General features: G+C 35.6%; 1 protein-coding gene and 4 long non-coding RNA genes across 11 annotated transcripts; 2 read left to right on the top strand and 3 right to left on the bottom strand.

Annotated features, from left to right (window-relative positions):
- Positions 1–248: 248 nt before the first annotated feature.
- Positions 249–25,965, bottom strand: LOC122828315 (cingulin-like). Of its 6 annotated transcripts, none has more exons than XM_044111768.1 (19): positions 25,809–25,964; positions 25,322–25,483; positions 25,168–25,237; positions 24,980–25,086; positions 24,826–24,883; positions 22,907–22,987; positions 22,638–22,745; positions 22,478–22,562; positions 22,221–22,344; positions 22,049–22,141; positions 4,008–4,099; positions 3,816–3,882; positions 3,417–3,530; positions 2,669–2,872; positions 1,863–1,922; positions 1,573–1,769; positions 1,460–1,486; positions 1,236–1,293; positions 249–1,145 (listed from the first exon to the last, which is right to left on the bottom strand). In XM_044111768.1, the coding sequence occupies exons 3-19, from the start codon at positions 25,226–25,228 to the stop codon at positions 924–926; spliced, it is 1,758 nt and encodes a 585-aa protein (XP_043967703.1). In that variant the 5' UTR covers positions 25,229–25,237; positions 25,322–25,483; positions 25,809–25,964; the 3' UTR covers positions 249–923. The 6 variants fall into 6 exon arrangements, with proteins under 6 accessions (XP_043967703.1, XP_043967707.1, XP_043967706.1 ...); XM_044111772.1 differs by having other exon boundaries at positions 255–1,145; positions 1,573–1,766; positions 25,809–25,965; XM_044111771.1 differs by having other exon boundaries at positions 255–1,145; positions 3,417–3,527; positions 25,809–25,965.
- LOC122828320 lies at positions 5,113–6,170 on the top strand. The gene is made up of 3 exons (XR_006370202.1): positions 5,113–5,152; positions 5,700–5,744; positions 5,842–6,170. It is a non-coding gene; the product is annotated as an uncharacterized LOC122828320 (long non-coding RNA).
- LOC122828319 lies at positions 9,095–11,907 on the top strand. 2 transcript variants are annotated; one of them, XR_006370201.1, is made up of 4 exons: positions 9,095–9,141; positions 9,697–9,741; positions 9,839–10,894; positions 11,007–11,907. It is a non-coding gene; the product is annotated as an uncharacterized LOC122828319 (long non-coding RNA). The 2 variants fall into 2 exon arrangements; XR_006370200.1 differs by lacking the exon at positions 9,095–9,141 and having other exon boundaries at positions 9,568–9,741.
- Positions 18,222–19,422, bottom strand: LOC122828317. Its single transcript, XR_006370199.1, has 2 exons — positions 19,239–19,422; positions 18,222–19,126 (listed from the first exon to the last, which is right to left on the bottom strand). It is a non-coding gene; the product is annotated as an uncharacterized LOC122828317 (long non-coding RNA).
- Positions 19,921–21,078, bottom strand: LOC122828321. Its single transcript, XR_006370203.1, has 3 exons — positions 20,988–21,078; positions 20,387–20,431; positions 19,921–20,289 (listed from the first exon to the last, which is right to left on the bottom strand). It is a non-coding gene; the product is annotated as an uncharacterized LOC122828321 (long non-coding RNA).
- Positions 25,966–27,662: the final 1,697 nt, after the last annotated feature.

Raw genomic sequence — 27,662 nt, 5'->3', positions numbered from 1 at the left:
AGATGAATCAATTTTCCAAATGGGCTCTAAATTGCTACATTTCTGGAGATCTTAGTCTGGAAAGTCGCTGACTGTTTTGATGGCACATGAACAGTTCATCATGCTTTAACTCCTCAGAACGGAGGAGTGGCTGATGATTAATATGTACTGGCAGAAAGGTGCCCTTTTCTTTTCCCGAACATTTCCTTAAGTCATGATGTCATTATTTAGTTTGACTTTGGCATGTGAAACACTACACAAGGGCTTCCTCACACATGACAGTTTTATTAGGTTATTTAACAAAAGTGGCAGGATTTAATTTACAGTTCATTGTCGACAGCCCAAGGAAGATCCCTTTTTTCTCAGCACAGACGTCACAGAAACCTGCCTTTTATTCTTCTATCACTGGTTGGCTTTAAAATACATTCAACATCATTTCAGTTGTGTGGTTTTGGAGTCATACCACAAAGAATGGCTTTACGAGGAATTAACTCAGTGGGACCTGAATATTAACCCACATTTTAAAAAATTTTAATTATAAAAAAGTGGCACAGCATGTCTCCTTTTCCTTCCGGTTCTCATTTTTGCTCTAATTTGTTTTAGTCTAGTATAAAATATGAATGGGCCAAATTTATTAGTGCTTTTCTGGAATACTTAGAGCTCCAAGCACTTTACACCAGTCTCTTAAAAGCCTTTCAAACTCACATCAGTACAGATCTTGGGGTTTAGTGTCTTTCCCAAGGGCATATCATCATGTGGCAGGAGAAAGCTGGAATCAAACCCTCAACTTATGGAGTCCAAGACAACTACTTTACCCACTGAACCACTTCTGCCCACAGGAGAGTTGCAGTTGCAAAGTAAGACGATACAAAAAACTCCAAGGGGTGTAAATACATTTGCATGCCACTGCACAGCCTGTAATTATACTTAGCAGTGAAATATCCTCAAAAATCTCCTTTGGGTAATTCCCCTCTCACTGTTGTCAGAGAGGATCCTGATACATCAAAGCTAAGTGTGTCTGGGAAAGCCTGATTTTCTTCCTGGAGCTGCTTCACTCTGCTCTGCAGGGAGCAAAGAAGCTGAAACAAAGAGATGTCTGAGGGGATGTGTGCAGCGGCGCCGACCACTGCGTGATGCAAGTGGGAGCAAACAGCCTCCTGAGATTCCTGATGGAAGAAAGGAGAGAACAGGAACGGTGTTAGCGTATTTATTGAAGGAATAGGTGTGAAAGAGCCAAACGCGAACACGTCATCTACCTTTGCGCCAGACATGGTGCTTCTGTCAGGACTTGTTTCTTTCATCTTTGATGCATTTCTGTAAAACAATCATGGAGACTCTTTAAAAGCTGCCACAATGAGTAAAAAAACACAGCACCAGTCGGAACTTACATGTTTAAGTCTACAGGTAACGTCTACTGTGCAGTTTTAGATTGAAATGATACTTTTTACATTAGCTGGTTGGTTACTGTGTTATCTGTTACCTGCACCTCATCAGCATTGTCTTGCACCTGTGGGATGGAAAACATTTGAAAGTGTTTTCAGCCATTACTGAAGTGAAACATGCATGGGACATGTAAGGATGATTTTGCGTCACCTCTCCAGATCAGCCATCAGCTGCTCGGTAAAGCTGCCTGCGAGGCGAGCCGCAGTCTGCTGCTTCCACTGAGCCGTGTTGATCTGAAGCTGCCTCAGCTCCAGATCCTGGGCCTTCAGCTGCCTGCAGAGAGACGCTGCCGCCCATCCGTCAGACCCAGGAACACGTTTCAGACTGCAGAACTCCTCAATGTGCTCCTCAATTCAAGTTAGAATAAAAAAGAACTTCAGCAACTGTGTAAAACTATATGTGTATGCTTAAACAAATGCATTTGTATTCATAGTTTGCACCTGATTAAGACGTGCCTTTAAAGCTTGATCTTTGTCTTGCCTGTGGAGGTTCAGTTCTTGCTGCCGAAAGGAATATTTAAACATTGAGATGAACTTACAGCGAGTGTCCAAAAAAAAGACGTGTTCATCACTGTTGTCCTCTTTCAACATTTTGTCATGTTCCAAAGCAAAGATTTTATAGTATCTTAGGAGGATTTCAAAACATCAACAGAAACAGGGCATAATTAAGAAGCAAATTGAAAAAAAGATACTTTGTATTAATATCTGAGATGAAAACAGTCTGAAAAGTGTGGCATGCATGCATTTGTTACGTGCATTTGTTTTCAGAGAGTTCTTGATATAAGTGAAGTTGGGGAAAGTTTTGTGGTAGACGACACAAAACTTTATGAATGACTAGAAAAACACCCGGCTTCATCCTGAAACAGTGTTGGCAGCATCATACTGCGGGGATAGGTTTCATCAGTAGAAACATGGAAACTTATCAGAGTTGATGGGGACATGGATGGAGATGAATACAGAGCAAACCGGGAAGAAACGTTCTTAAAAGCAGCAAGACTTTGGCAAAATGTGTTTTCACCAACACTCTCCATCCATTCTGTCTGAACGAGATTTAACTATTTGTCGAAGAAACATATATTTGAAACCCATGTATCTTTTTTTCCATTTCATAACTTAGTACAACTTTGTGATGAACTGTCATTTAAACACCCCATAAAACACATTAATGTTTGTGCAGCACAACTTGATATGAAGCTGTTGAAGTGTGAATAATTTTGCCATGAAGATTAGAAATCCTCAGCTCCTACCATCACTACCTGAGCTTCTACCAGCTCTCTGTAGAGCTGCAGCTCCCTCATCAGGTTGTTTCTCTCCGCTTGCAGAGAGTCTCGTTCCTCCTGCAAATCCATCAGCTGCAGCTCCTTATCTGCCAACATTTCGGCCAGTCTTCCCACTTTGATCCTACATTCTCCCAGTTCGTGCTGGAGCTCGCTGACTTGAACATCAGGGGGCTGAAAGTCAGAAGCGGAAAAGCAAAAACAACATGTAACCTTTCACCCAAAACTGTAAAGTAAAATAGAAAAACATTACAAACTGGTGAAATATTTATATTAAATGATATCAGAATGCTGCATTAATCTGAACTGGAAAATCAAAACAATGTATTTTTCAACTCCTCAAATAGCACCGCATTATGAACAGGTTATTGCAGTGGCTCAGAAACACTTCTAAAAAAAAAAAAAAAAAACTGCACAGCTTTATACTGCACTGAAACCAAACTAAATATCTAACAGAGATTCAGAAAACTACTGCTTTTAAGACAAAAAAACATTTGATAATGAGGGAGACTGTGGTCTGATCGATGACAAAGAACAAATCTTTATTTGCATCAAATGAAAATTGGATATTAAAACAAAAACAAACTCTAAGGGTTTCAATTTCTGAATAAAATATTTGAATTTATCCATCGGTTGCAGGTGCTAACAAATCCTTTCAATGTTGTTTAATTCATATTTTGTATGGGATTTGACTTTGATAGTGAAAGAAGAGTGTCACCTCCTCAATCTGATGCCTTTTCTCCAGCTGTTTCTGCTGACATGCACATCTGTTCAGCAGTGAGCTCCCTGCCTCTGTGGCCCTGTGCAGCTCCTCATGAAGCTCCTCCAGCTGCTGCCCCAGGAAGTCATTAATGAGTTACAGATATTTTGAAACACATTTTCAGAAAGACAAATATATTTTTGCTCCTAATTTGGTCAAATCCAAGACAAATATTCACATTGCTAAACTGAAAAACAAAAATAGCAGCATTCCTATGATAATTTATTTTTTGTTCTGCATTGTGATTTGATCCGTTGCAGTGACGTTTTAATACGATTCTGTTTGAGAAACGGTGCAAGAACAGAAGAAATCAAATTAGTCATTTAAAACCAAAAACAGGATTTATTGCTGAACTACCTTTGTCCAGCAGAACACAGTTTTCTGATGCGACTCTGTCTGCCTCTGCAACTGCTGTAGCTGGTACCTACACACACATACATACACACACGCACACGCACGCATGTGCACGCAGTTTCACTACTTGAGTAACCAAAACACAAGCATGTTGGTGAAGATTTAACTTTGTAGCAAACAGATTATTTCTCTGACCTGCTGTTTCTCAGGATAAACTCCAGAGCTTTTTTCTCCTTCTGCATCCAAGTCGTGTCTGCAGACAGTTGTTCTAGCTGCTGAACGGTTTCCTGCGTCATAAGCGATAAACTGAGGCTTCAAACTACAGTTTTAACACCCGCTTCGGATGTTATCATCCCATAGAATGGCGATTATCAGTGGTTATCAGCCCCATTGAATGGCCTCAGTTGGTCCCTGATCTGCCTGCTATCAGGCTGTTATTAACCATTCTAACCATTCTATCGGTGATAACAGCCGCTTGTCGCGAATAGAACCTTTTTATTTTTTATTTTTTTACCTTTTTTTAAAAACCTTTATTTATAATTTCTCTGCAAATTTGAACAGGATATTAAGAATTTACTAAAAATACAAAAGCCAAACCTATCCGTCATAAGATTTTAATTAGGTATTGTAATAATCGTTACAGTATTTAAAAACAACTCACTAAAATCTAAAACCGGAGGGTTTTTTTCTCTTTTGTTTATTTTTGTTCGCTTTTTTAAAGACCTATATTTCCAATATGCCTTTGATTTCTTTGGATTTTTTCCAATAATTCACTCAAAATAAAATTTAACATACTTGGATAATTTTATTGGATCTTTACAAGACGTGTTCTCTCAATTCATGCCGTGTTTTTATCTTCCGGTCGTGCAATTTTTTATTATATATATATATATATATATATATATATATATATATATATATATATATATATATATATATATATATATATATATATATATATATATATATATATATATATATATATATATATATATAATGAAATTAAAAGGTATATTCTAGAGTTATGTAGTGTTATGAGTTGTCCAACCTCATAGCCTTCCACTAGGTGGCTGTATGTACATCCAGTTGCTTGCAATCTTATCAATAATGATAAGAAGAAGGTATCTTATAATCTTATTTTTAATTAAAAAAGTTAAAAATAAAAATACGGATGGATTTGCTCATATGATTATATGAAAATCTGTGTTTGTACCATATGAAAATGTTTAATATTTGTATTAGTAGTAATAATAATAAATTACGGATTGCACCCGACAAAACATTAGAGAAGAAGCAGAAGCTTACGTCATTCGACGCGACACTTTCCACGGTCGGAGCTGGTGAGTAGCCCTGAATCTGTCAAATAAAAATGTAGTAAAAACCTCAAAAGACCGAAAGTCTACATTTATAAATCTGCTGATGGTAGTTCTATGAGTTAATGTTAGCGAGTATGTGGCACAGCATGTGTTTGTACAGATTTAGATACGTTTTAACCCTACTTGGTAGAAAAATGCTACTTTAGCTCGCTAAAGTAGCCTTTTAAAAGCCAGTCAGGTTCAAATGTAGCTGTCCTTCATACCTTTAATAACAATGTGCTAAAATTTTGTTTCATATATCTTAAAAACCGTATAGTTTTCAGTATACTAGTTTATATCAGTATATTGATTTAATGTTAGGATTCTGTCATACAGTTCATTACATTTCATCGTTTCCCACAGTGTATTATAAACTCTGAGGCCATCATTCTTTATTTGTTGCCCCACCAGGCTAAGCATTGTTTATTTATTTAAGTCTTTGTAAAACGTTTGCATTTTCTGTGACTTTATAGTTATTGTTCATGCTAATTATACAAGCTATGCCAATATAAAGTCTTTGTTTTCATTTTAGATCCGGATCACATACACAGGAGTCACTCATTGAAGATGAATCACAGTAAGTGACAGAAATTTGTACTCTTCTATATTTGAACAACAGTTCTCGCCTCAAGTAAAGAAACTGTGCGTTGTTTTCTTGTTGTTGTTGTGGTTAGGCTGGACAGGGATCTTCGAATAATTGAGAGACACCATGGTGTAAAACGAAGGTGGCTCCCTTCGGATGACATTTTCCAGAGAACACTGAGAGATGTTGACCAGGAACTTAGAGGTCAGCTGATACGACGAGCACAAAATGAAGCAAGGGAGAGGGCCACTCTTCTCAACCTGAAAAGAAGATGTAATGGTAACACTACTTCTTCTCTTGACTGTATGGTCATTAGCAAAATTGAAGCTCAAAGGTCTTGTGGTAAACCTAAATTTAATCTTTATGTTATCCCTGCACCATGCATATGTTCACTCTAGGTACTTAAGCGTCTTTATGCAGTGTAAGTGACTGGTTTATTCCAACTTGTCCTTTGTCATGGGTATGTGCTTTTGATGTGTATGGTTATTTATCTTTGGTGTATGAATATGTTTCTTGGGTGTATCCTGTCTTTCACCTAATGCCCGTTGTAAATAGGCACAGATAAGTGAGTATTGTAATACATCCATTTTCTAATGGACATTCAATGATCTTATACATTACGGCAGATATTAAGTCTTTCAGAGCGAAGGTGAAACATTAACATGTTTAACGTTGAAAAATTGTCTTATAGTACTACTTGGTTCTTTGCTGGAATAATGACATGGTGTCTCACTGTCCAAAATGTTCAAATCTGTATGTTCAAAGATAGTGTCTAACATATGATATAAGTAGTTTTGGCTTTTTATAGCCATGGATCTCCATTGTGCAACATCTTCAGGTCTGTGAAATCATTCACTTCTGTTTTCAGCAAAATTGTAAAACAAGCTTTTATTGGAGATGTATTTTTGTGTTGTGCTATCTGTCATTAAACATGTTTTTTTCAAAATGTATTATGTATCACTGGGACTGCAAAAAAGACACTTCTAATTTGGTCACAGTTGTGACATTTGTTTATCCGAAAGCTGTCAATGTTAGCATTTCCTGTAGTTTGTCTTAAACAATTGATAAATGTATAATGCATCAATAAAAGCTTTTGTATTGAAAAGATATTCTGTCAAATGTGAGTGCTTTAAATAGTAACAAATATTTGGGTATCAAACGAACACATCAGTGAGCATGTTAGCTGAACTCATTACTGTTGCACTTCAAAAATTTCCACATGGTAGCACAAATAATACCCTTTAGCAAAAAAATGAGTAAGATCTTTCCTTTTAAATAAACAAATTGACCAGGTTAGAAGACGACACGTTCAGGTAAAGGCACTTTCTCCCTTCGCGAAATCGTTGGGACAGGCATGTTGATAGGACACAGCTGGAGAAGATCCCAGTGTGGGATGCAGTAGTTCCACAACGTCACATGTTACTATTGGTTGTCAATGGGTGACACGCCACGTGACCAGTTACACACTTTTTGCCGCTTAATGAAAACTATTAATACGATTTGACATTAGGATTTCATTATGTCTGATAAGTTCAGTTTATGACTGGAAAATGTGATTTACTTACTTTAACAGAACTTGCTACCCACTCAGACTGGTGAGTTTAATCATGACATCGCCCCGTGTGTCAATGATGGGGTGCATTCCATTTCAAACATTGAACGTTTGCCGCGACAATAAGGCCCCGTGTGTCAATGATGGGGCGCATTCCATTTCAAACATTGAACGTTTGCCGCGACAATAAGACCCTGTGAGTTGTAAGTGCGAGGATGTTATAAAGTAATGTATATGGTCATTGAGAGTGTAATTGTAGTGTATTAAACTATGATCAGGGCTTCACTTTTTTCTCATATTTAGTTTAGCTGCACTATTACAGATAGTATGTGTTAACAAGGAGACGCTGTATGGGAGAGTGATGCAAAAGAAGCCTTTTCAGCAATTACGCCTCAAACAGAGCCGCTTGAGGTCTGCAAAAGCACATTTGGACGAGCCAGCTTCATTTTGTAATAAGGTCCTGTGGACTGAAGAAACAAAGATTGAGTTGTTTGGTCATAAAAAGGCATTATGCATGGCGGGGAAAAAACAAACAAAAAACAGCATTCCAAGAAAACACTTGCTACCCACTGTAAAATTTGGTGGAGGTTCCATCATGCTTTGGGGTTGTGTGGCCAATGCTGGTACTGGGAATCTTGTTAAAGTTGAGGGTCACATGGATTCCACTCAATATCAACAGATTCTTGAGAATAATGTTCAAGAAGCTGATACGAAGTTGAAGTTATGCCGGGGATGGATATTTCAGCAAGACAATGATCCAAAACACCGCTCCAAATCTACTCAGGCATTCATGCAGAGGAACAATTGCAATGTTCTGGATCACCCGCTTCGGATGTTATCATCCCATAGAATGGCGATTATCAGTGGTTATCAGCCCCATTGAATGGCCTCAGTTGGTCCCTGATCTGCCTGCTATCAGGCTGTTATTAACCATTCTAACCATTCTATCGGTGATAACAGCCGCTTGTCGCGAATAGAACCTTTTTATTTTTTATTTTTTTACCTTTTTTTAAAAACCTTTATTTATAATTTCTCTGCAAATTTGAACAGGATATTAAGAATTTACTAAAAATACAAAAGCCAAACCTATCCGTCATAAGATTTTAATTAGGTATTGTAATAATCGTTACAGTATTTAAAAACAACTCACTAAAATCTAAAACCGGAGGGTTTTTTTCTCTTTTGTTTATTTTTGTTCGCTTTTTTAAAGACCTATATTTCCAATATGCCTTTGATTTCTTTGGATTTTTTCCAATAATTCACTCAAAATAAAATTTAACATACTTGGATAATTTTATTGGATCTTTACAAGACGTGTTCTCTCAATTCATGCCGTGTTTTTATCTTCCGGTCGTGCAATTTTTATTATATATATATATATATATATATATATATATATATATATATATATATATATATATATATATATATATATATATATATATCTATATATATATATATATATATATATATATATATATAAAAGCATATAATGAAATTAAAAGGTATATTCTAGAGTTATGTAGTGTTATGAGTTGTCCAACCTCATAGCCTTCCACTAGGTGGCTGTATGTACATCCGTAGTTGCTTGCAATCTTATCAATAATGATAAGAAGAAGTTATCTTATAATCTTATTTTTAATTAAAAAAGTTAAAAAATAAAAATACGGATGGATTTGCTCATATGATTATATGAAAATCTGTGTTTGTACCATATGAAAATGTTTAATATTTGTATTAGTAGTAATAATAATAAATTACGGATTGCACCCGACAAAACATTAGAGAAGAAGAAGAAGCTTACGTCATTCGACGCGACACTTTCCACGGTCGGAGCTGGTGATTAGCCCCTGAAGCTGTCAAATAAAATTGTAGTAAAAAAACCTCAAAAGACCGAAAGTCCACATTTATAAATCTGCTGATGGTAGTTCTATGAGTTAATGTTAGCAGTATGTGGCACAGCATGTGTTTGTACAGATTTAGATACGTTTTTAACCCTACTTGGTAGAAAAAAATGCTACTTTAGCTCGCTAAAGTAGCCTTTTAAAAAGCCAGTCAGGTTCAAATGTAGCTGTCCTTCATACCTTTAATAACAATGTGATAAAATTTTGTTTAATATATCTAAAAAAACCGTATAGTTTTCAGTATACTAGTTTATATCAGTATATTGATTTAATGTTAGGATTCTGTCATACAGTTCATTACATTTCATCGTTTCCCACAGTGTATTATAAACTCTGAGGCCATCATTCTTTATTTGTTGCCCCACCAGGCTAAGCATTGTTTATTTATTTAAGTCTTTGTAAAACGTTTGCATTTTCTGTGACTTTATAGTTATTGTTCATGCTAATTATACAAGCTATGCCAATATAAAGTCTTTGTTTTCATTTTTAGATCCGGATCACATACACAGGAGTCACTCATTGAAGATGAATCACAGTAAGTGACAGAAATTTGTACTCTTCTATATTTGAACAACAGTTCTCGCCTCAAGTAAAGAAACTGTGCGTTGTTTTCTTGTTGTTGTTGTGGTTAGGCTGGACAGGGATCTTAGAATAATTGAGAGACACCATGGTGTAAAACGAAGGTGGCTCCCTTCGGATGACATTTTCCAGAGAACACTGAGAGATGTTGACCAGGAACTTAGAGGTCAGCTGATACGACGAGCACAAAATGAAGCAAGGGAGAGGGCCACTCTTCTCAACCTGAAAAGAAGATGTAATGGTAACACTACTTCTTCTCTTGACTGTATGGTCATTAGCAAAATTGAAGCTCAAAGGTCTTGTGGTAAACCTAAATTTAATCTTTATGTTATCCCTGCACCATGCATATGTTCACTCTAGGTACTTAAGCGTCTTTATGCAGTGTAAGAAGTGACTGGTTTATTCCAACTTGTCCTTTGTCATGGGTATGTGCTTTTGATGTGTATGGTTATTTATCTTTGGTGTATGAATATGTTTCTTGGGTGTATCCTGTCTTTCACCTAATGCCCGTTGTAAATAGGCACAGATAAGTGAGTATTGTAATACATCCATTTTCTAATGGACATTCAATGATCTTATACATTACGGCAGATATTGAGTCACTGTAAGAACTATCAGTCTTTATATTCTGAGGATAACTTTTTTAAGAGTACAATTAAAATATCATTCAATTATTGGCAGTAATAGATTTTGACCTACAAACTGAGATTTCCTTATGCGAACTTTAGTGTCATTTTGAATATCTTATGTAGAATTGGCTGCCACTACTTGTGTTCACAACATCCAAATTGAGATAAACACTATTTCAGATGTTAACCTTTTATTATGTTTAACATACTTCCATAAATGACTATTGTATCATGTTTTCATATTGTGTTGATTGTATTATTTTTACTAGTATTTATATTTCTTCTTTCTTTACAGATGGACAGGGAGTTGTTATAAGGCTGTCCAAGCAAGTGAATGCCTGTAACAGGAAACTGAAGAAGATTGTTACAGAGTACAATAATCTGCAGTGGCCTCCACAAACTGGCATCTTTCCATCACATTTAGAATTTTGAGAATTGTGTGATGCCTCCTCCCAGCTGTACACATTGTTTGATGAACAAGTGAGTAGAATTGATCTAAAGGTTTTATTCAACTTTCTACATGCTGTTATTCACTTTATGTTGCTACTACATTTAACAAGGTTCCACTTGCAATTGTTCTCTTATTTTAAAGATTGAAGATCATGGTGTTGTTCCAAAGAACCTAAAAAGTCGAGCAATAGAAGCCCTGCATTTGAAGACTAGAGCAACTGAAGAAAAGCTTCTACTTAAGAGAGAGATGAACACTGTCATTCTTCACCTTCATCAACAACATGGACATTTAAGTTCAGCTATAAATGATACTGCAGATCCTGGTTCAAAAGCTGTACTTCATCAAAACATTATCATGTTAGAAAAGAAAATGTACAGTGCAATGAACATGTTCAAGAGGTTTATCGAAGTTGGTGCCCCTCCTCCAAATCATCACCTACCAGAGTTTAACTCTTATTCTCAAGCACTTATGTCTCCAGATCTACATTACATAGACTATGATGAAAGCATTGACGATGGAGAGGATGAAGAGGATGATGACAGTGTTGACGAAGGAGAGAACAGCATAGATTGTGAATCATCTTCATGATTTATGGCCACTTACTGTTCTATGTGAAGAGCACATATTCCAGTATAAAAAGTTCATTGATGATTTTCATATAAGCTTTTTGTTCTAACATCTCAGTTTATTGTTTTGATATTGTTGAGACATATCTGTTTTTTAAGTCAAGCTATATATAATCAAGGGCATTTTAATTTTACTCATTACAGCTTTGTAGTCTTTTTCACATTTATTAATGTTCTTGTTCAGTATGACATTGTTAATGACTAAACTTTATTTACAGTTTGAATTTAACTCTTAATCTTGAGATGCTGCATAATCTGCTTTACATAATATCTTTAAATTTGAGCACAACAATGAAATAACTAAAACGTAGTGGACAAAAATTTTGTGATGTTCATATTTGAGAAATATTTGACTGTTATCCAAGAATTACATTATTTTGAAGGGCACTACTCTGTATTAAAAATTTATTAAGAGCTATGTCAGTGTTTCTGTGATATTTCAGACAGATTTCAAAACTTACAATATGAACTATTTGTAGCCTGTGTAGGGACTTACAAACTGGATGATTTGATTTACCTTCCTGGTTTTAGTAAGAATGCCAGCAGCACCATAATGTATCATCTGCAGTTGGATGATTGACTACTTTTTTAGGAGACCCCTCACACCAGCATCCAGGTTGAGTGTTTGCTGTCTAAGCGCTCCTTCCACTGCTCCACCACTCATATGGCTGCACAGACTAGTGAGAATTATCTTACTGTTAGATTTGCATTTAGTTTTGCAACTGTAAGGACATGTACATTCCTGGTTGTTTAAAATGTTATAGAGCAGTTAATATTAGTGTTGATGTTTGCGTTTTTCTGGAGGGCAACACGAATATTGACGTCCTTCACACCAGATATTACATTAAAATTTAAGCACACAGCAGGACGGATCAGGCAGGAATATAAAGACAGAGAGTCTGAATAACACCAACTGTATGTCAGAAAATTCTGACATGTAGTCTTATGTGATTTGTCTCTGCTTACATAAAAAAAATATATGGGCCACTATGGAAAATGGTGACAAACCATTTTGGGACCTATACTGTCTGCCCTCTTTTTTCCCTTATGGGGCCCACCTAGGTATGCCGGCTGGGGCATTATGACATAACTGTTTGTAACCTACCTGAGAAAGCGGCAACATACAGTCATATGAAAAAGTTTGGGCACCCCTATTAATCTTAATCGTTTTTATGTATAAATATTTGGGTGTTTGCAAAAGCTACTTCAGTTTGATATATCTAATGGACACAGTAATATTTCAGTATTGAAATGAGGTTTATTGGACTAACAGAAAATGTACAGTATGCATTAACAGAAAATTTGACAGGTGCAAAAATATGGGCACCTCAACAGAAAAGTGACATTAATATTTATTAGATCAGCCTTTTGCAAAAATAACAGCCTGTAGTAACTTCCTGTAGCTTTTAATAAGTTCTTTGATCCTGTATGAAGGTATTTTTGACCATTCCTCTTTACAAAACAATTCCAGTTGAGTTAAGTGTGATGGTTGCCGAGCATGGACAGCCCGCTTCAAATCATCCCAGATGTTCAATGATATTCAGGTCTGGACTGGGATGGCCATCCAGACACCCGCTTCGGATGTTATCATCCCATAGAATGGCGATTATCAGTGGTTATCAGCCCCATTGAATGGCCTCAGTTGGTCCCTGATCTGCCTGCTATCAGGCTGTTATTAACCATTCTAACCATTCTATCGGTGATAACAGCCGCTTGTCGCGAATAGAACCTTTTTATTTTTTATTTTTTTACCTTTTTTTAAAAACCTTTATTTATAATTTCTCTGCAAATTTGAACAGGATATTAAGAATTTACTAAAAATACAAAAGCCAAACCTATCCGTCATAAGATTTTAATTAGGTATTGTAATAATCGTTACAGTATTTAAAAACAACTCACTAAAATCTAAAACCGGAGGGTTTTTTTCTCTTTTGTTTATTTTTGTTCGCTTTTTTAAAGACCTATATTTCCAATATGCCTTTGATTTCTTTGGATTTTTTCCAATAATTCACTCAAAATAAAATTTAACATACTTGGATAATTTTATTGGATCTTTACAAGACGTGTTCTCTCAATTCATGCCGTGTTTTTATCTTCCGGTCGTGCAATTTTTATATATATATATATATATATATATATATATATATATATATATATATATATATATATATATATATATATATATATATATATATATATATATATATATATATATATATATATATATATATATGTATATATATATATATATATAAGCATATAATGAAATTAAAAGGTATATTCTAGAGTTATGTAGTGTTATGAGTTGTCCAACCTCATAGCCTTCCACTAGGTGGCTGTATGTACATCCGTAGTTGCTTGCAATCTTATCAATAATGATAAGAAGAAGTTATCTTATAATCTTATTTTTAATTAAAAAAGTTAAAAATAAAAATACGGATGGATTTGCTCATATGATTATATGAAAATCTGTGTTTGTACCATATGAAAATGTTTAATATTTGTATTAGTAGTAATAATAATAAATTACGGATTGCACCCGACAAAACATTAGAGAAGAAGAAGAAGCTTACGTCATTCGACGCGACACTTTCCACGGTCGGAGCTGGTGAGTAGCCCCTGAATCTGTCAAATAAAAATGTAGTAAAAAAACCTCAAAAGACCGAAAGTCCACATTTATAAATCTGCTGATGGTAGTTCTATGAGTTAATGTTAGCGAGTATGTGGCACAGCATGTGTTTGTACAGATTTAGATACGTTTTTAACCCTACTTGGTAGAAAAAAAATGCTACTTTAGCTCGCTAAAGTAGCCTTTTAAAAGCCAGTCAGGTTCAAATGTAGCTGTCCTTCATACCTTTAATAACAATGTGCTAAAATTTTGTTTCATATATCTTAAAAAACCGTATAGTTTTCAGTATACTAGTTTATATCAGTATATTGATTTAATGTTAGGATTCTGTCATACAGTTCATTACATTTCATCGTTTCCCACAGTGTATTATAAACTCTGAGGCCATCATTCTTTATTTGTTGCCCCACCAGGCTAAGCATTGTTTATTTATTTAAGTCTTTGTAAAACGTTTGCATTTTCTGTGACTTTATAGTTATTGTTCATGCTAATTATACAAGCTATGCCAATATAAAGTCTTTGTTTTCATTTTTAGATCCGGATCACATACACAGGAGTCACTCATTGAAGATGAATCACAGTAAGTGACAGAAATTTGTACTCTTCTATATTTGAACAACAGTTCTCGCCTCAAGTAAAGAAACTGTGCGTTGTTTTTTGTTGTTGTTGTGGTTAGGCTGGACAGGGATCTTGAATAATTGAGAGACACCATGGTGTAAAAACGAAGGTGGCTCCCTTCGGATGACATTTTCCAGAGAACACTGAGAGATGTTGACCAGGAACTTAGAGGTCAGCTGATACGAGAGCACAAAATGAAGCAAGGAGAGGGCCACTCTTCTCAACCTGAAAAGAAGATGTAATGGTAACACTACTTCTTCTCTTGACTGTATGGTCATTAGCAAAATTGAAGCTCAAAGGTCTTGTGGTAAACCTAAATTTAATCTTTATGTTATCCCTGCACCATGCATATGTTCACTCTAGGTACTTAAGCGTCTTTATGCAGTGTAAGAAGTGACTGGTTTATTCCAACTTGTCCTTTGTCATGGGTATGTGCTTTTGATGTGTATGGTTATTTATCTTTGGTGTATGAATATGTTTCTTGGGTGTATCCTGTCTTTCACCTAATGCCCGTTGTAAATAGGCACAGATAAGTGAGTATTGTAATACATCCATTTTCTAATGGACATTCAATGATCTTATACATTACGGCAGATATTAAGTCTTTCAGAGCGAAGGTGAAACATTAACATGTTTAACGTTGAAAAATTGTCTTATAGTACTACTTGGTTCTTTGCTGGAATAATGACATGGTGTCTCACTGTCCAAAATGTTCAAATCTGTATGTTCGAAGATAGTGTCTAACATATGATATAAGTAGTTTTTGGCTTTTTATAGCCATGGATCTCCATTGTGCAACATCTTCAGGTCTGTGAAATCATTCACTTCTGTTTTCAGCAAAATTGTAAAACAAGCTTTTATTGGAGATGTATTTTTGTGTTGTGCTATCTGTCATTAAACATGTTTTTTTCAAAATGTATTATGTATCACTGGGACTGCAAAAAAGACACTTCTAATTTGGTCACAGTTGTGACATTTGTTTATCCGAAAGCTGTCAATGTTAGCATTTCCTGTAGTTTGTCTTAAACAATTGATAAATGTATAATGCATCAATAAAAGCTTTTGTATTGAAAAGATATTCTGTCAAATGTGAGTGCTTTAAATAGTAACAAATATTTGGGTATCAAACGAACACATCAGTGAGCATGTTAGCTGAACTCATTACTGTTGCACTTCAAAAATTTCCACATGGTAGCACAAATAATACCCTTTAGCAAAAAAATGAGTAAGATCTTTCCTTTTAAATAAACAAATTGACCAGGTTAGAAGACGACACGTTCAGGTAAAGGCACTTTCTCCCTTCGCGAAATCGTTGGGACAGGCATGTTGATAGGACACAGCTGGAGAAGATCCCAGTGTGGGATGCAGTAGTTCCACAACGTCACATGTTACTATTGGTTGTCAATGGGTGACACGCCACGTGACCAGTTACACACTTTTTGCCGCTTAATGAAAACTATTAATACGATTTGACATTAGGATTTCATTCTGTCTGATAAGTTCAGTTTATGACTGGAAAATGTGATTTACTTACTTTAACAGAATTTGCTACCCACTCAGACTGGTGAGTTTAATCATGACATCGCCCCGTGTGTCAATGATGGGGCGCATTCCATTTCAAACATTGAACGTTTGCCGCGACAATAAGGCCCCGTGTGTCAATGATGGGGCGCATTCCATTTCAAACATTGAACGTTTGCCGCGACAATAAGACCCTGTGAGTTGTAAGTGCGAGGATGTTATAAAGTAATGTATATGGTCATTGAGAGTGTAATTGTAGTGTATTAAACTATGATCAGGGCTTCACTTTTTTCTCATATTTAGTTTAGCTGCACTATTACAGATAGTATGTGTTAACAGGGAGAAGCTGTATGGGAGAGTGATGCAAAAGAAGCCTTTTCAGCAATTACGCCTCAAACAGAGCCGCTTGAGGTCTGCAAAAGCACATTTGGACGAGCCAGCTTCATTTTGTAATAAGGTCCTGTGGACTGAAGAAACAAAGATTGAGTTGTTTGGTCATAAAAAGGCATTATGCATGGCGGGGAAAAAACAAACAAAAAACAGCATTCCAAGAAAACACTTGCTACCCACTGTAAAATTTGGTGGAGGTTCCATCATGCTTTGGGGTTGTGTGGCCAATGCTGGTACTGGGAATCTTGTTAAAGTTGAGGGTCACATGGATTCAACTCAATATCAACAGATTCTTGAGAATAATGTTCAAGAAGCTGATACGAAGTTGAAGTTATGCCGGGGATGGATATTTCAGCAAGACAATGATCCAAAACACCGCTCCAAATCTACTCAGGCATTCATGCAGAGGAACAATTGCAATGTTCTGGATGGCCATCCCAGTCCAGACCTGAATATCATTGAACATCTGGGATAATTTGAAGCGGGCTGTCCATGCTCGGCAACCATCACACTTAACTCAACTGGAATTGTTTTGTAAAGAGGAATGGTCAAAAATACCTTCATACAGGATCAAAGAACTTATTAAAAGCTACAGGAAGTTACTACAGGCTGTTATTTTTGCAAAAGGCAAATCTAATAAATATTAATGTCACTTTTCTGTTGAGGTGCCCATATTTTTGCACCTGTCAAATTTTCTGTTAATGCATACTGTACATTTTCTGTTAGTCCAATAAACCTCATTTCAATACTGAAATATTACTGTGTCCATTAGATATATCAAACTGAAGTAGCTTTTGCAAACACCCAAATATTTATACATAAAAGATTAAGATTAATAGGGGTGCCCAAACTTTTCATATGACTGTATGTTGCCGCTTTCTCAGGTAGGTTACAAACAGTTATGTCATAATGCCCCAGCCGGCATACCTAGGTGGGCCCCATAAGGGAAAAAAGAGGGCAGACAGTATAGGTCCCAAAATGGTTTGTCACCATTTTCCATAGTGGCCCATATTTTTTTTTTCATGTAAGCAGAGACAAATCACATAAGACTACATGTCAGAATTTTCTGACATACAGTTGGTGTTATTCAGACTCTCTGTCTTTATATTCCTGCCTGATCCGTCCTGCTGTGTGCTTAAATTTTAATGTAATATCTGGTGTGAAGGACGCGTCAATATTCGTGTTGCCCTCCAGAAAACGCAAACATCAACACTAATATTAACTGCTCTATAACATTTTAAACAACCAGGAATGTACATGTCCTTACAGTTGCAAAACTAAATGCAAATCTAACAGTAAGATAATTCTCACTAGTCTGTGCAGCCATCTGAGTGGTGGAGCAGTGGAAGGAGCGCTTAGACAGCAAACACTCAACCTGGATGCTGGTGTGAGGGTCTCCTAAAAAAGTAGTCAATCATCCAACTGCAGATGATACATTATGGTGCTGCTGGCATTCTTACTAAAACCAGGAAGGTAAATCAAATCATCCAGTTTGTAAGTCCCTACACAGGCTACAAATAGTCCATATTGTAAGTTTTGAAATCTGTCTGAAATATCACAGAAACACTGACATAGCTCTTAATGAATTTTTAATACAGAGTAGTGCCCTTCAAAATAATGTAATTCTTGGATAACAGTCAAATATTTCTCAAATATGAACATCACAAAATTTTTGTCCACTACGTTTTAGTTATTTCATTGTTGTGCTCAAATTTAAAGATATTATGTAAAGCAGATTATGCAGCATCTCAAGATTAAGAGTTAAATTCAAACTGTAAATAAAGTTTAGTCATTAACAATGTCATACTGAACAAGAACATTAATAAATGTGAAAAAGACTACAAAGCTGTAATGAGTAAAATTAAAATGCCCTTGATTATATATAGCTTGACTTAAAAAACAGATATGTCTCAACAATATCAAAAACAATAAACTGAGATGTTAGAACAAAAAGCTTATATGAAAATCATCAATGAACTTTTTATACTGGAATATGTGCTCTTCACATAGAACAGTAAGTGGCCATAAATCATGAAGATGATTCACAATCTATGCTGTTCTCTCCTTCGTCAACACTGTCGTCATCATCCTCTTCATCCTCTCCATCGTCAATGCTTTCATCATAGTCTATGTAATGTAGATCTGGAGACATAAGTGCTTGAGAATAAGAGTTAAACTCTGGTAGGTGATGATTTGGAGGAGGGGCACCAACTGATAAACCTCTTGAACATGTTCATTGCACTGTACATTTTCTTTTCTAACATGATAATGTTTTGATGAAGTACAGCTTTTGAACCAGGATCTGCAGTATCATTTATAGCTGAACTTAAATGTCCATGTTGTTGATGAAGGTGAAGAATGACAGTGTTCATCTCTCTCTTAAGTAGAAGCTTTTCTTCAGTTGCTCTAGTCTTCAAATGCAGGGCTTCTATTGCTCGACTTTTTAGGTTCTTTGGAACAACACCATGATCTTCAATCTTTAAAATAAGAGAACAATTGCAAGTGGAACCTTGTTAAATGTAGTAGCAACATAAAGTGAATAACAGCATGTAGAAAGTTGAATAAAACCTTTAGATCAATTCTACTCACTTCTTCATCAAACAATGTGTACAGCTGGGAGGAGGCATCACACAATTCTCAAAATTCTAAATGTGATGGAAAGATGCCAGTTTGTGGAGGCCACTGCAGATTATTGTACTCTGTAACAATCTTCTTCAGTTTCCTGTTACAGGCATTCACTTGCTTGGACAGCCTTATAACAACTCCTGTCCATCTGTAAAAAGAAGAAATATAAATACTAGTAAAAATAATACAATCAACACAATATGAAAACATGATACAATAGTCATTTATGGAAGTATGTTAAACATAATAAAAGGTTAACATCTGAAATAGTGTTTATCTCAATTTGGATGTTGTGAACACAAGTAGTGGCAGCCAATTCTACATAAGATATTCAAAATGACACTAAAGTTCGCATAAGGAAATCTCAGTTTGTAGGTCAAAATCTATTACTGCCAATAATTGAATGATATTTTAATTGTACTCTTAAAAAAGTTATCCTCAGAATATAAAGACTGATAGTTCTTACAGTGACTCAATATCTGCCGTAATGTATAAGATCATTGAATGTCCATTAGAAAATGGATGTATTACAATACTCACTTATCTGTGCCTATTTACAACGGGCATTAGGTGAAAGACAGGATACACCCAAGAAACATATTCATACACCAAAGATAAATAACCATACACATCAATATCACATACCCATGACAAAGGACAAGTTGGAATAAACCAGTCACTTCTTACACTGCATAAAGACGCTTAAGTACCTAGAGTGAACATATGCATGGTGCAGGGATAACATAAAGATTAAATTTAGGTTTACCACAAGACCTTTGAGCTTCAATTTTGCTAATGACCATACAGTCAAGAGAAGAAGTAGTGTTACCATTACATCTTCTTTTCAGGTTGAGAAGAGTGGCCCTCTCCTTGCTTCATTTTGTGCTCGCCGATCAGCTGACCTCTAAGTTCCTGGTCAACATCTCTCAGTGTTCTCTGGAAAATGTCATCCGAAGGGAGCCACCTTCGTTTTACACCATGGTGTCTCTCAATTATTCGAAGATCCCTGTCCAGCCTAACCACAACAACAACAAGAAAACAACGCACAGTTTCTTTACTTGAGGCGAGAACTGTTGTTCAAATATAGAAGAGTACAAATTTCTGTCACTTACTGTGATTCATCTTCAATGAGTGACTCCTGTGTATGTGATCCGGATCTAAAAATGAAAACAAAGACTTTATATTGGCATAGCTTGTATAATTAGCATGAACAATAACTATAAAGTCACAGAAAATGCAAACGTTTTACAAAGACTTAAATAAATAAACAATGCTTAGCCTGGTGGGGCAACAAATAAAGAATGATGGCCTCAGAGTTTATAATACACTGTGGGAAACGATGAAATGTAATGAACTGTATGACAGAATCCTAACATTAAATCAATATACTGATATAAACTAGTATACTGAAAACTATACGGTTTTTTAAGATATATGAAACAAAATTTTAGCACATTGTTATTAAAGGTATGAAGGACAGCTACATTTGAACCTGACTGGCTTTTAAAAGGCTACTTTAGCGAGCTAAAGTAGCATTTTTTTTCTACCAAGTAGGGTTAAAAACGTATCTAAATCTGTACAAACACATGCTGTGCCACATACTCGCTAACATTAACTCATAGAACTACCATCAGCAGATTTATAAATGTGGACTTTCGGTCTTTTGAGGTTTTTTTACTACATTTTTATTTGACAGATTCAGGGGCTACTCACCAGCTCCGACCGTGGAAAGTGTCGCGTCGAATGACGTAAGCTTCTTCTTCTTCTCTAATGTTTTGTCGGGTGCAATCCGTAATTTATTATTATTACTACTAATACAAATATTAAACATTTTCATATGGTACAAACACAGATTTTCATATAATCATATGAGCAAATCCATCCGTATTTTTATTTTTAACTTTTTTAATTAAAAATAAGATTATAAGATAACTTCTTCTTATCATTATTGATAAGATTGCAAGCAACTACGGATGTACATACAGCCACCTAGTGGAAGGCTATGAGGTTGGACAACTCATAACACTACATAACTCTAGAATATACCTTTTAATTTCATTATATGCTTATATATATATATATATATATACATATATATATATATACATATATATATATATACATATATATATATATACATATATATATATACATATATATATATATATACATATATATATATACATAATAAAAATTGCACGACCGGAAGATAAAAACACGGCATGAATTGAGAGAACACGTCTTGTAAAGATCCAATAAAATTATCCAAGTATGTTAAATTTTATTTTGAGTGAATTATTGGAAAAAATCCAAAGAAATCAAAGGCATATTGGAAATATAGGTCTTTAAAAAAGCGAACAAAAATAAACAAAAGAGAAAAAAAAACCTCCGGTTTTAGATTTTAGTGAGTTGTTTTTAAATACTGTAACGATTATTACAATACCTAATTAAAATCTTATGACGGATAGGTTTGGCTTTTGTATTTTTAGTAAATTCTTAATATCCTGTTCAAATTTGCAGAGAAATTATAAATAAAGGTTTTTAAAAAAAGGTAAAAAAATAAAAAATAAAAAGGTTCTATTCGCGACAAGCGGCTGTTATCACCGATAGAATGGTTAGAATGGTTAATAACAGCCTGATAGCAGGCAGATCAGGGACCAACTGAGGCCATTCAATGGGGCTGATAACCACTGATAATCGCCATTCTATGGGATGATAACATCCGAAGCGGGTGGTTTTAATCTTATGTCCTTTTCTTAAACAAGGCAACAGACCTTCTTTTTCTGTTGGAGTTCAGAGAGACAAAGCTCAACTTCTTTCAGCTGAATCCACTTTGATCTGAGTTTCTTCTCCTCGTTTTCGCATTTCTAAAAAAACAAAAAGCAAAACATTGCTGCAGACACACAGGATGATTTCTGATAAATAAAGAGAGAGCTCTGTTCTTACACGTCGGCGGTCAAAGACTTCCTCTTTTAAGTTGATGCAGTGTGACAGCTGCCTCTCTGATGTCCTCACTGGAGTGGACGTCCTGGTGAGGTTTTTAAAGTCTTCACTGCTGTCTTTATTTTCACTAAAAAATAAATACAAATGTGAGAAACTGAAACACACACAGACATACACACCCACACAACAAAGGCGTCACAAAACCTTTAAAATGTTGAAAATCATCATATGCAGAATTTAAAAAAACATCTTCTACACACCTGTTGGTTTTTCTGTTGTTCTGCTGGCTGTTGGAGGAATCAGAAAGACTTTTCATCTGTTCATGTCCGTCAGAGAATCTCCTCGCTTTGTAATTACAAAACAAACAACTTGTTTATTGTTTAATAAAATGCAGTCTTTTTTAAAAAAAATTTTATTTACCTGCTGTAAACTGAGTTTCTCTCTCTTCCTCTCCAGCTGAGTCACTGTCACCGTGGTCAACACAGATGTCATTCAAATCAACAACATCCTCCATGAAGGAGCAACACCCTTGTGAGGGAGTGAAAAATGTTACAAACATGTTTATAGAGTGTTAAATATTTGTATTTTAAAACATGTTTTGTATTTGTTTTAATTTTTATTTAAACTTTAGCATCCAGCACTTTTTTTTTTGTTCTTTACATTTCCTCTTTGGCTCCTGCTGCACCTACCTGTCCACCTGACCTGCTGCCTGACGTCCAGATCAAGATCGCCGTCAGTCGACATGTTGCCAAAGCTCCATGTTGCAACTCCTGGAACAGAAACAAAACAAATACTCCTTGAGGTCAGGTGGCATCCTGACAAACAGGATTCAAACATTTTAGTCACAGATCTGCATTTTTCCAAATTCCAATTTGACCTGTTCAGATTGCACATGAAGAAGGGACCTACTGGAAATAAAAGCTAGAAAAAAAATCCCAAATGAGCACAATGAGAAAAATTAGAAATAAAATGTTAGCAGTAGCTTCAGAACAAAGGATCTGAAGAAGATGATATCACAGAGACCACAAGGTAACAAAGTGAGAAACTGCCGAGGCTGTAACTCTGATTAGTGTTTGGGGAGGAAACGAAGCGAGACGAAATAAACCGAGTCAACACCATCACCAAGTAAATGTTTTACAGCTAAGACCTTCAGAAGCTTTACGCCTTACAAACTGATCAGTAATATAATCCTCTTTGTTTTTTCTTCCACAACCTCTAGAAGTTTCAAAAGGAGATGCAAAAACAGAAATGGTAGCATAAGGATTGTTGACAGCAAAAAGAAATCTTCTTTGTTTTAAATGTAGCTGCTTAGGTTACAATAGAGGCATTAACAGATAACCAATGAAAGAGGATGGAGTCTTCACATAGACATAATTGAAAAGACAAAAAGCTAAACCCATTTAACATGTTTTTTTCTCTGACTTATTTTTCTTCCAGAGATCAAAGACAGAAAGCAAAGAAGATTATCCATTAATGTTTTACTTCCCAGCAAAACTGTGAAGTTTCTTCATAAAGAGTCTGAACAAAATCTGCCCACTAACAAATGCTAACAATTTATTTTAATATCTTCAGTTATTTTGGTAGAAATTTTCCTTGTCTAGGGTCACACCGTCTCTAACACTCTCTTTGTGTTGAGACTGATATGGTAGAAAGAGAGAACACCCTCTGTCATGTCTGGTGTTTTAACCAATAAATAATCCTTCTACAGATTTTCCTGTGTTGTTCTTTTATTCTCTGGCTGTTGCCAGTTTTGATCACTTTCATGAGTGTCACTGTCAGAGATTTCTGTCCGCTCTGTCTTGTTCTCGCTGTCTAATTGATCCATATGTCCAAATGGAGAGAGATCTGTCGTCTCCCCTTTGAAGCTTCTTCCACATTCCTCAGAGCAAATACTCTCTGAAAGAGGAAGTGACTCTCCAAGAAGCCTCTGAAGCCTCCAGACAACGTGATCTCGCCAAAATTGACTTTCCTCTTTGCCCCTGACGATTACATCCAGACTTCTTCTGATTTCCTTGTTATTAACAGAAACATCCCAGAATGTCAGCGTATTTTCTGGGGGAGAGAAGAAAACATTGAAACTACAAACTTCAATGTCATTCATTTACATTATGAGAGGAAGAATTAAAATGAGTGCATTGTTGAGGAGCTGATGCAAAAATTATGTGTAATCTTTTTTATTTTTTCTGAAGGTAAATTTGGAGTTCTTTTGATATATATAAAAAAAAGGTAAAGTTAGTGGAGAGGAGCAAAACTGGTGGAGACGTATACCAAGACTTGAAGTACAAATACAGCAAAAATTGGTCCTGCAAACTCAGGGTGAGTTGAGTTTGTTTCAAATAAATAAAAGTAAATAGATAAATTAATATAGATTAACTTTCTGTACATCCTCATAATGTTGCTTAACCATTTGCTTCCACGCATATATGCCAGCAATGAGACAAAAGGGGAAACTTTTTGAAATGCAATGAAATGCAGATTTTATTAGTTTGAGTTTTGCTTCAGACACCCATCCCCCCTCAGAGGAGCTTATAAAAACCAAACATCTGTTGTCACTTGTGTGGAAAGAAAAATTTCACTTATTTTCTGGTGAATATGTGGCATACATTACTGTTTTTACCATTTTTTGATGTAGGAACCACATCACTTTTTGGTTTTGGAGACATAATCTGCAAAGAAGCAAGGATATTTGCTGAAATAACATTTAGTTTAAAAAGTTATTATGGGAGAAAATGACTGATGGACCAAACACAGCATTAGCAGACCTGCAGCTGATCAAGTTGTTGATCTATTGCATCTAGGAGGAGGTCACAGTGATCCGGTCTGGGAGTCAGATGATCCAGCCTGAGATTGCTGTCTTTTTGATCTGCATCTAAGAGAGGAAACAGCGGGTAAACATTAGGAGCAAATTTACAACAGAGCGAACAATAAAGAATGCTTTAAAACGTCTGACCGGAGCAAAGAAAGTTGCTGATCTCTTTTGTTTCTCTGCCCTCTTCGTGATGGCCAGCCATGCCCAAAATCTGCGGAGAAACAGTTAGTCATTTTTCTCATGCCAGATAGATTTCTATCTGGTAATAGATAGAAATCTATTACCAGATACATACAATGGAATGAACCAGTGTTTCAGGCCGACCAGCAGGAATGATTATTGTGAGAGTGAGGAATGTTGTTGCCCAGTTGACAAGGAAACCTGGTCAGCTTGTTGGGAAGCTCTTTCACCAAGGAGACAGCAGACTGTCTCAGTTTCTCCTTCACTGCTAAATGAGCTTTAAAGACAAAGGGCGTAATGTTTTATTTAAATGCCTAAATACAAGATTTTGTATTGACTTGGAAAACCTCTGTAGCTCCATTCTTAAAACACAATAAAACAAAAACAAACTTGTGCTTTTTTAATCTACAAACAAATTTGATTTGGTGCCGACGAACTAAACATTTATTAGCTCCCCTGGATGCTGTTGGAAATTATTTACCGTAGTAGCAAAATGCGTATTGGTAAATGTCAGAGCTAAGAAAGAAAGAGAGGAAAAAAGAAGGAAAAGAAAAAAGGAAAAGAAAGTAAGAAAGGGAGAAAGCAAGCAAGAGAAAACTTACTATTTGTTGCCTTGTCGCTTACCTTTAAGCAGACAAAGAGAGTAAAGTTGTAAAGATCCTGACTCCTGCAGTGGCTAAAGAAAACCTGCTGTTCCTAAGGGAAATCTGGGAAAACTAGTTGCTATGGAAACACTTAAACAGCTCCCACTTGCACATGTGCAGCCAGAGCTGAAAGAAAAAGGGGCACTAACATTAGTATCAGAGTTTTTGACTAGAATCCTCAGAGGAAACTAATAATCCAGGACATTTATTGGATTTTTATGCTGTACATTTGATCCCTGCAAAAAATATGTAAAACATGTTTGCTTGAATGGGGTAAAAAGCATAAAACACGTCATTGTTGACTCACACAATTGAACCAATGCACAAGTTCTTCTGAATCAGAAAGCAATCACCAAGTCAATTATTAAGAAAAATGTGTTCAAAAAAAGGAATGAAAACAAGACTAAATTAAAATTTCTCCTCCGTCCTTTTTCAGAGCCCACAGTGGGAAAACAGCTCATACGTGTATTGATTTTTGGAAGGTAACTCAACTATTTTGTTGCTATAAGCTGCTGAAAGTTTGATGCATCAGACTTTAATTTCTCCTGGCAGTGTTCCTCATGCCTCCAGTTCACTAATATTCTTTGGGTTTCTGTGCTGTCATCGCCGTTTTAAATCTTAGCAGAGACGTCTAACAAAATTTATGTCTGGCCACTATGATGGCTCCTCTAGTACAAAGGTTCTTATTCCTGCAAATTACTTCTTCTTTAAGATATTCAGCCACCGAGTCAGAGCTGATAACAGCTTCAAAAACCAAACAGCTTGTGTTTTAATTGTCTGGACAATTAAATTTAATCTTGTCTGGACATATTGAGAAGGTGCATAAGCACATAATTAAAAAGGTTATTTTTTTTATGTTAGACATTAGTGTCTTTTGTAGAAAAGATTATTTGTCTGACACCTTAAGGAAAATTACATTTGCATTTGCTGTTGGACTTTTTTACTGTAACAATTCTGAGGAAACAACTCGAAGGTAAGAGGCATTTATGTGTGGCGATGCTTGGAAACACGCAGCATGAAGATACCAACATGAGAATAATGGCACTCTTAAGAAGAAAGAGACAAGGAATGACTTGATGAAAAACTTTGAAAGTTTTTCATTAACTTTGAACTCATCTTATTTTCTCAAAAGAGAAAATAAGATGAAAATTTTTTCTTTTTTTTACTACTCAGACTCTGGTTGTTTTCACCTCTTTCAGGGTAAACAGCTGCTCAGTTTGAAGCATCAACAACTTTGACAGACTTATAGTCATATTCAATAAATTAGAATATATGTCCCAATTAATCTCTGTCAGATTGTAAGTACCTTTACAAGCAGGTATTAAAGACACTTTTCATTAAGCTTACATGTTTATATTATTTTTTCTTACTGATCTGGTGTATTATTCTAATTTTAAATGTCACGTAAGAGGAAAATTACCATAATTATCAGAAATAAAGGCTGGAAACCATCCATCTGTGTGTAATTAATATGTATAATGAGATTCACTTAGAGATTAAGCTTATACATAAATTGATTTTTTATTCTAATTTATTGAATGGATCTGAACATTCACTGTGATGTTTCTGCAGGTGCCAAGTACGATGCAGGCCACTTCACCATCAGCCACTAAAGTTGTGATATTTGGAAACATACTGATCCAAATGATCCCAAGCTCAATATGACTATTAAAATGAATAATAACTCAAACATCACATGAAGTCATTTTCTATTGCACCTCTTGTTTTAGCTCCACATTGCAGTTGCTGAGTGGGGATGCCTGGGCAGTCAGGTGCATCCTGGGATTACTTGGACCACATGTCCCTCTATAC

This window comes from Gambusia affinis, linkage group LG03, assembly GCF_019740435.1.
Source record: "Gambusia affinis linkage group LG03, SWU_Gaff_1.0, whole genome shotgun sequence".
Lineage (NCBI taxonomy): Eukaryota > Metazoa > Chordata > Actinopteri > Cyprinodontiformes > Poeciliidae > Gambusia > Gambusia affinis.
The sequence above is the reverse complement of the archived record's forward strand: the minus strand, read 5'-3'. Positions and strand labels throughout refer to the sequence as shown.

What these genes read in the sequence shown, in the direction of transcription:
- LOC122828315 (XM_044111768.1), bottom strand. Translation starts at nt 25,228, where the DNA reads ATGGCTGGCCATCACGAAGAGGGCAGAGAAACAAAAGAGATCAGCAAC. An exon ending in AACAACAGAAAAACCAACAG is followed by an intron (nt 22,345 to 22,477) that starts GTGTGTAGAAGA and finishes TTTATTTTTTAG; the next exon opens with TGAAAATAAAGACAGCAGTG. An exon ending in GCACCATGTCTGGCGCAAAG is followed by an intron (nt 1,146 to 1,235) that starts GTAGATGACGTG and finishes TTCTTCCATCAG; the next exon opens with GAATCTCAGGAGGCTGTTTG.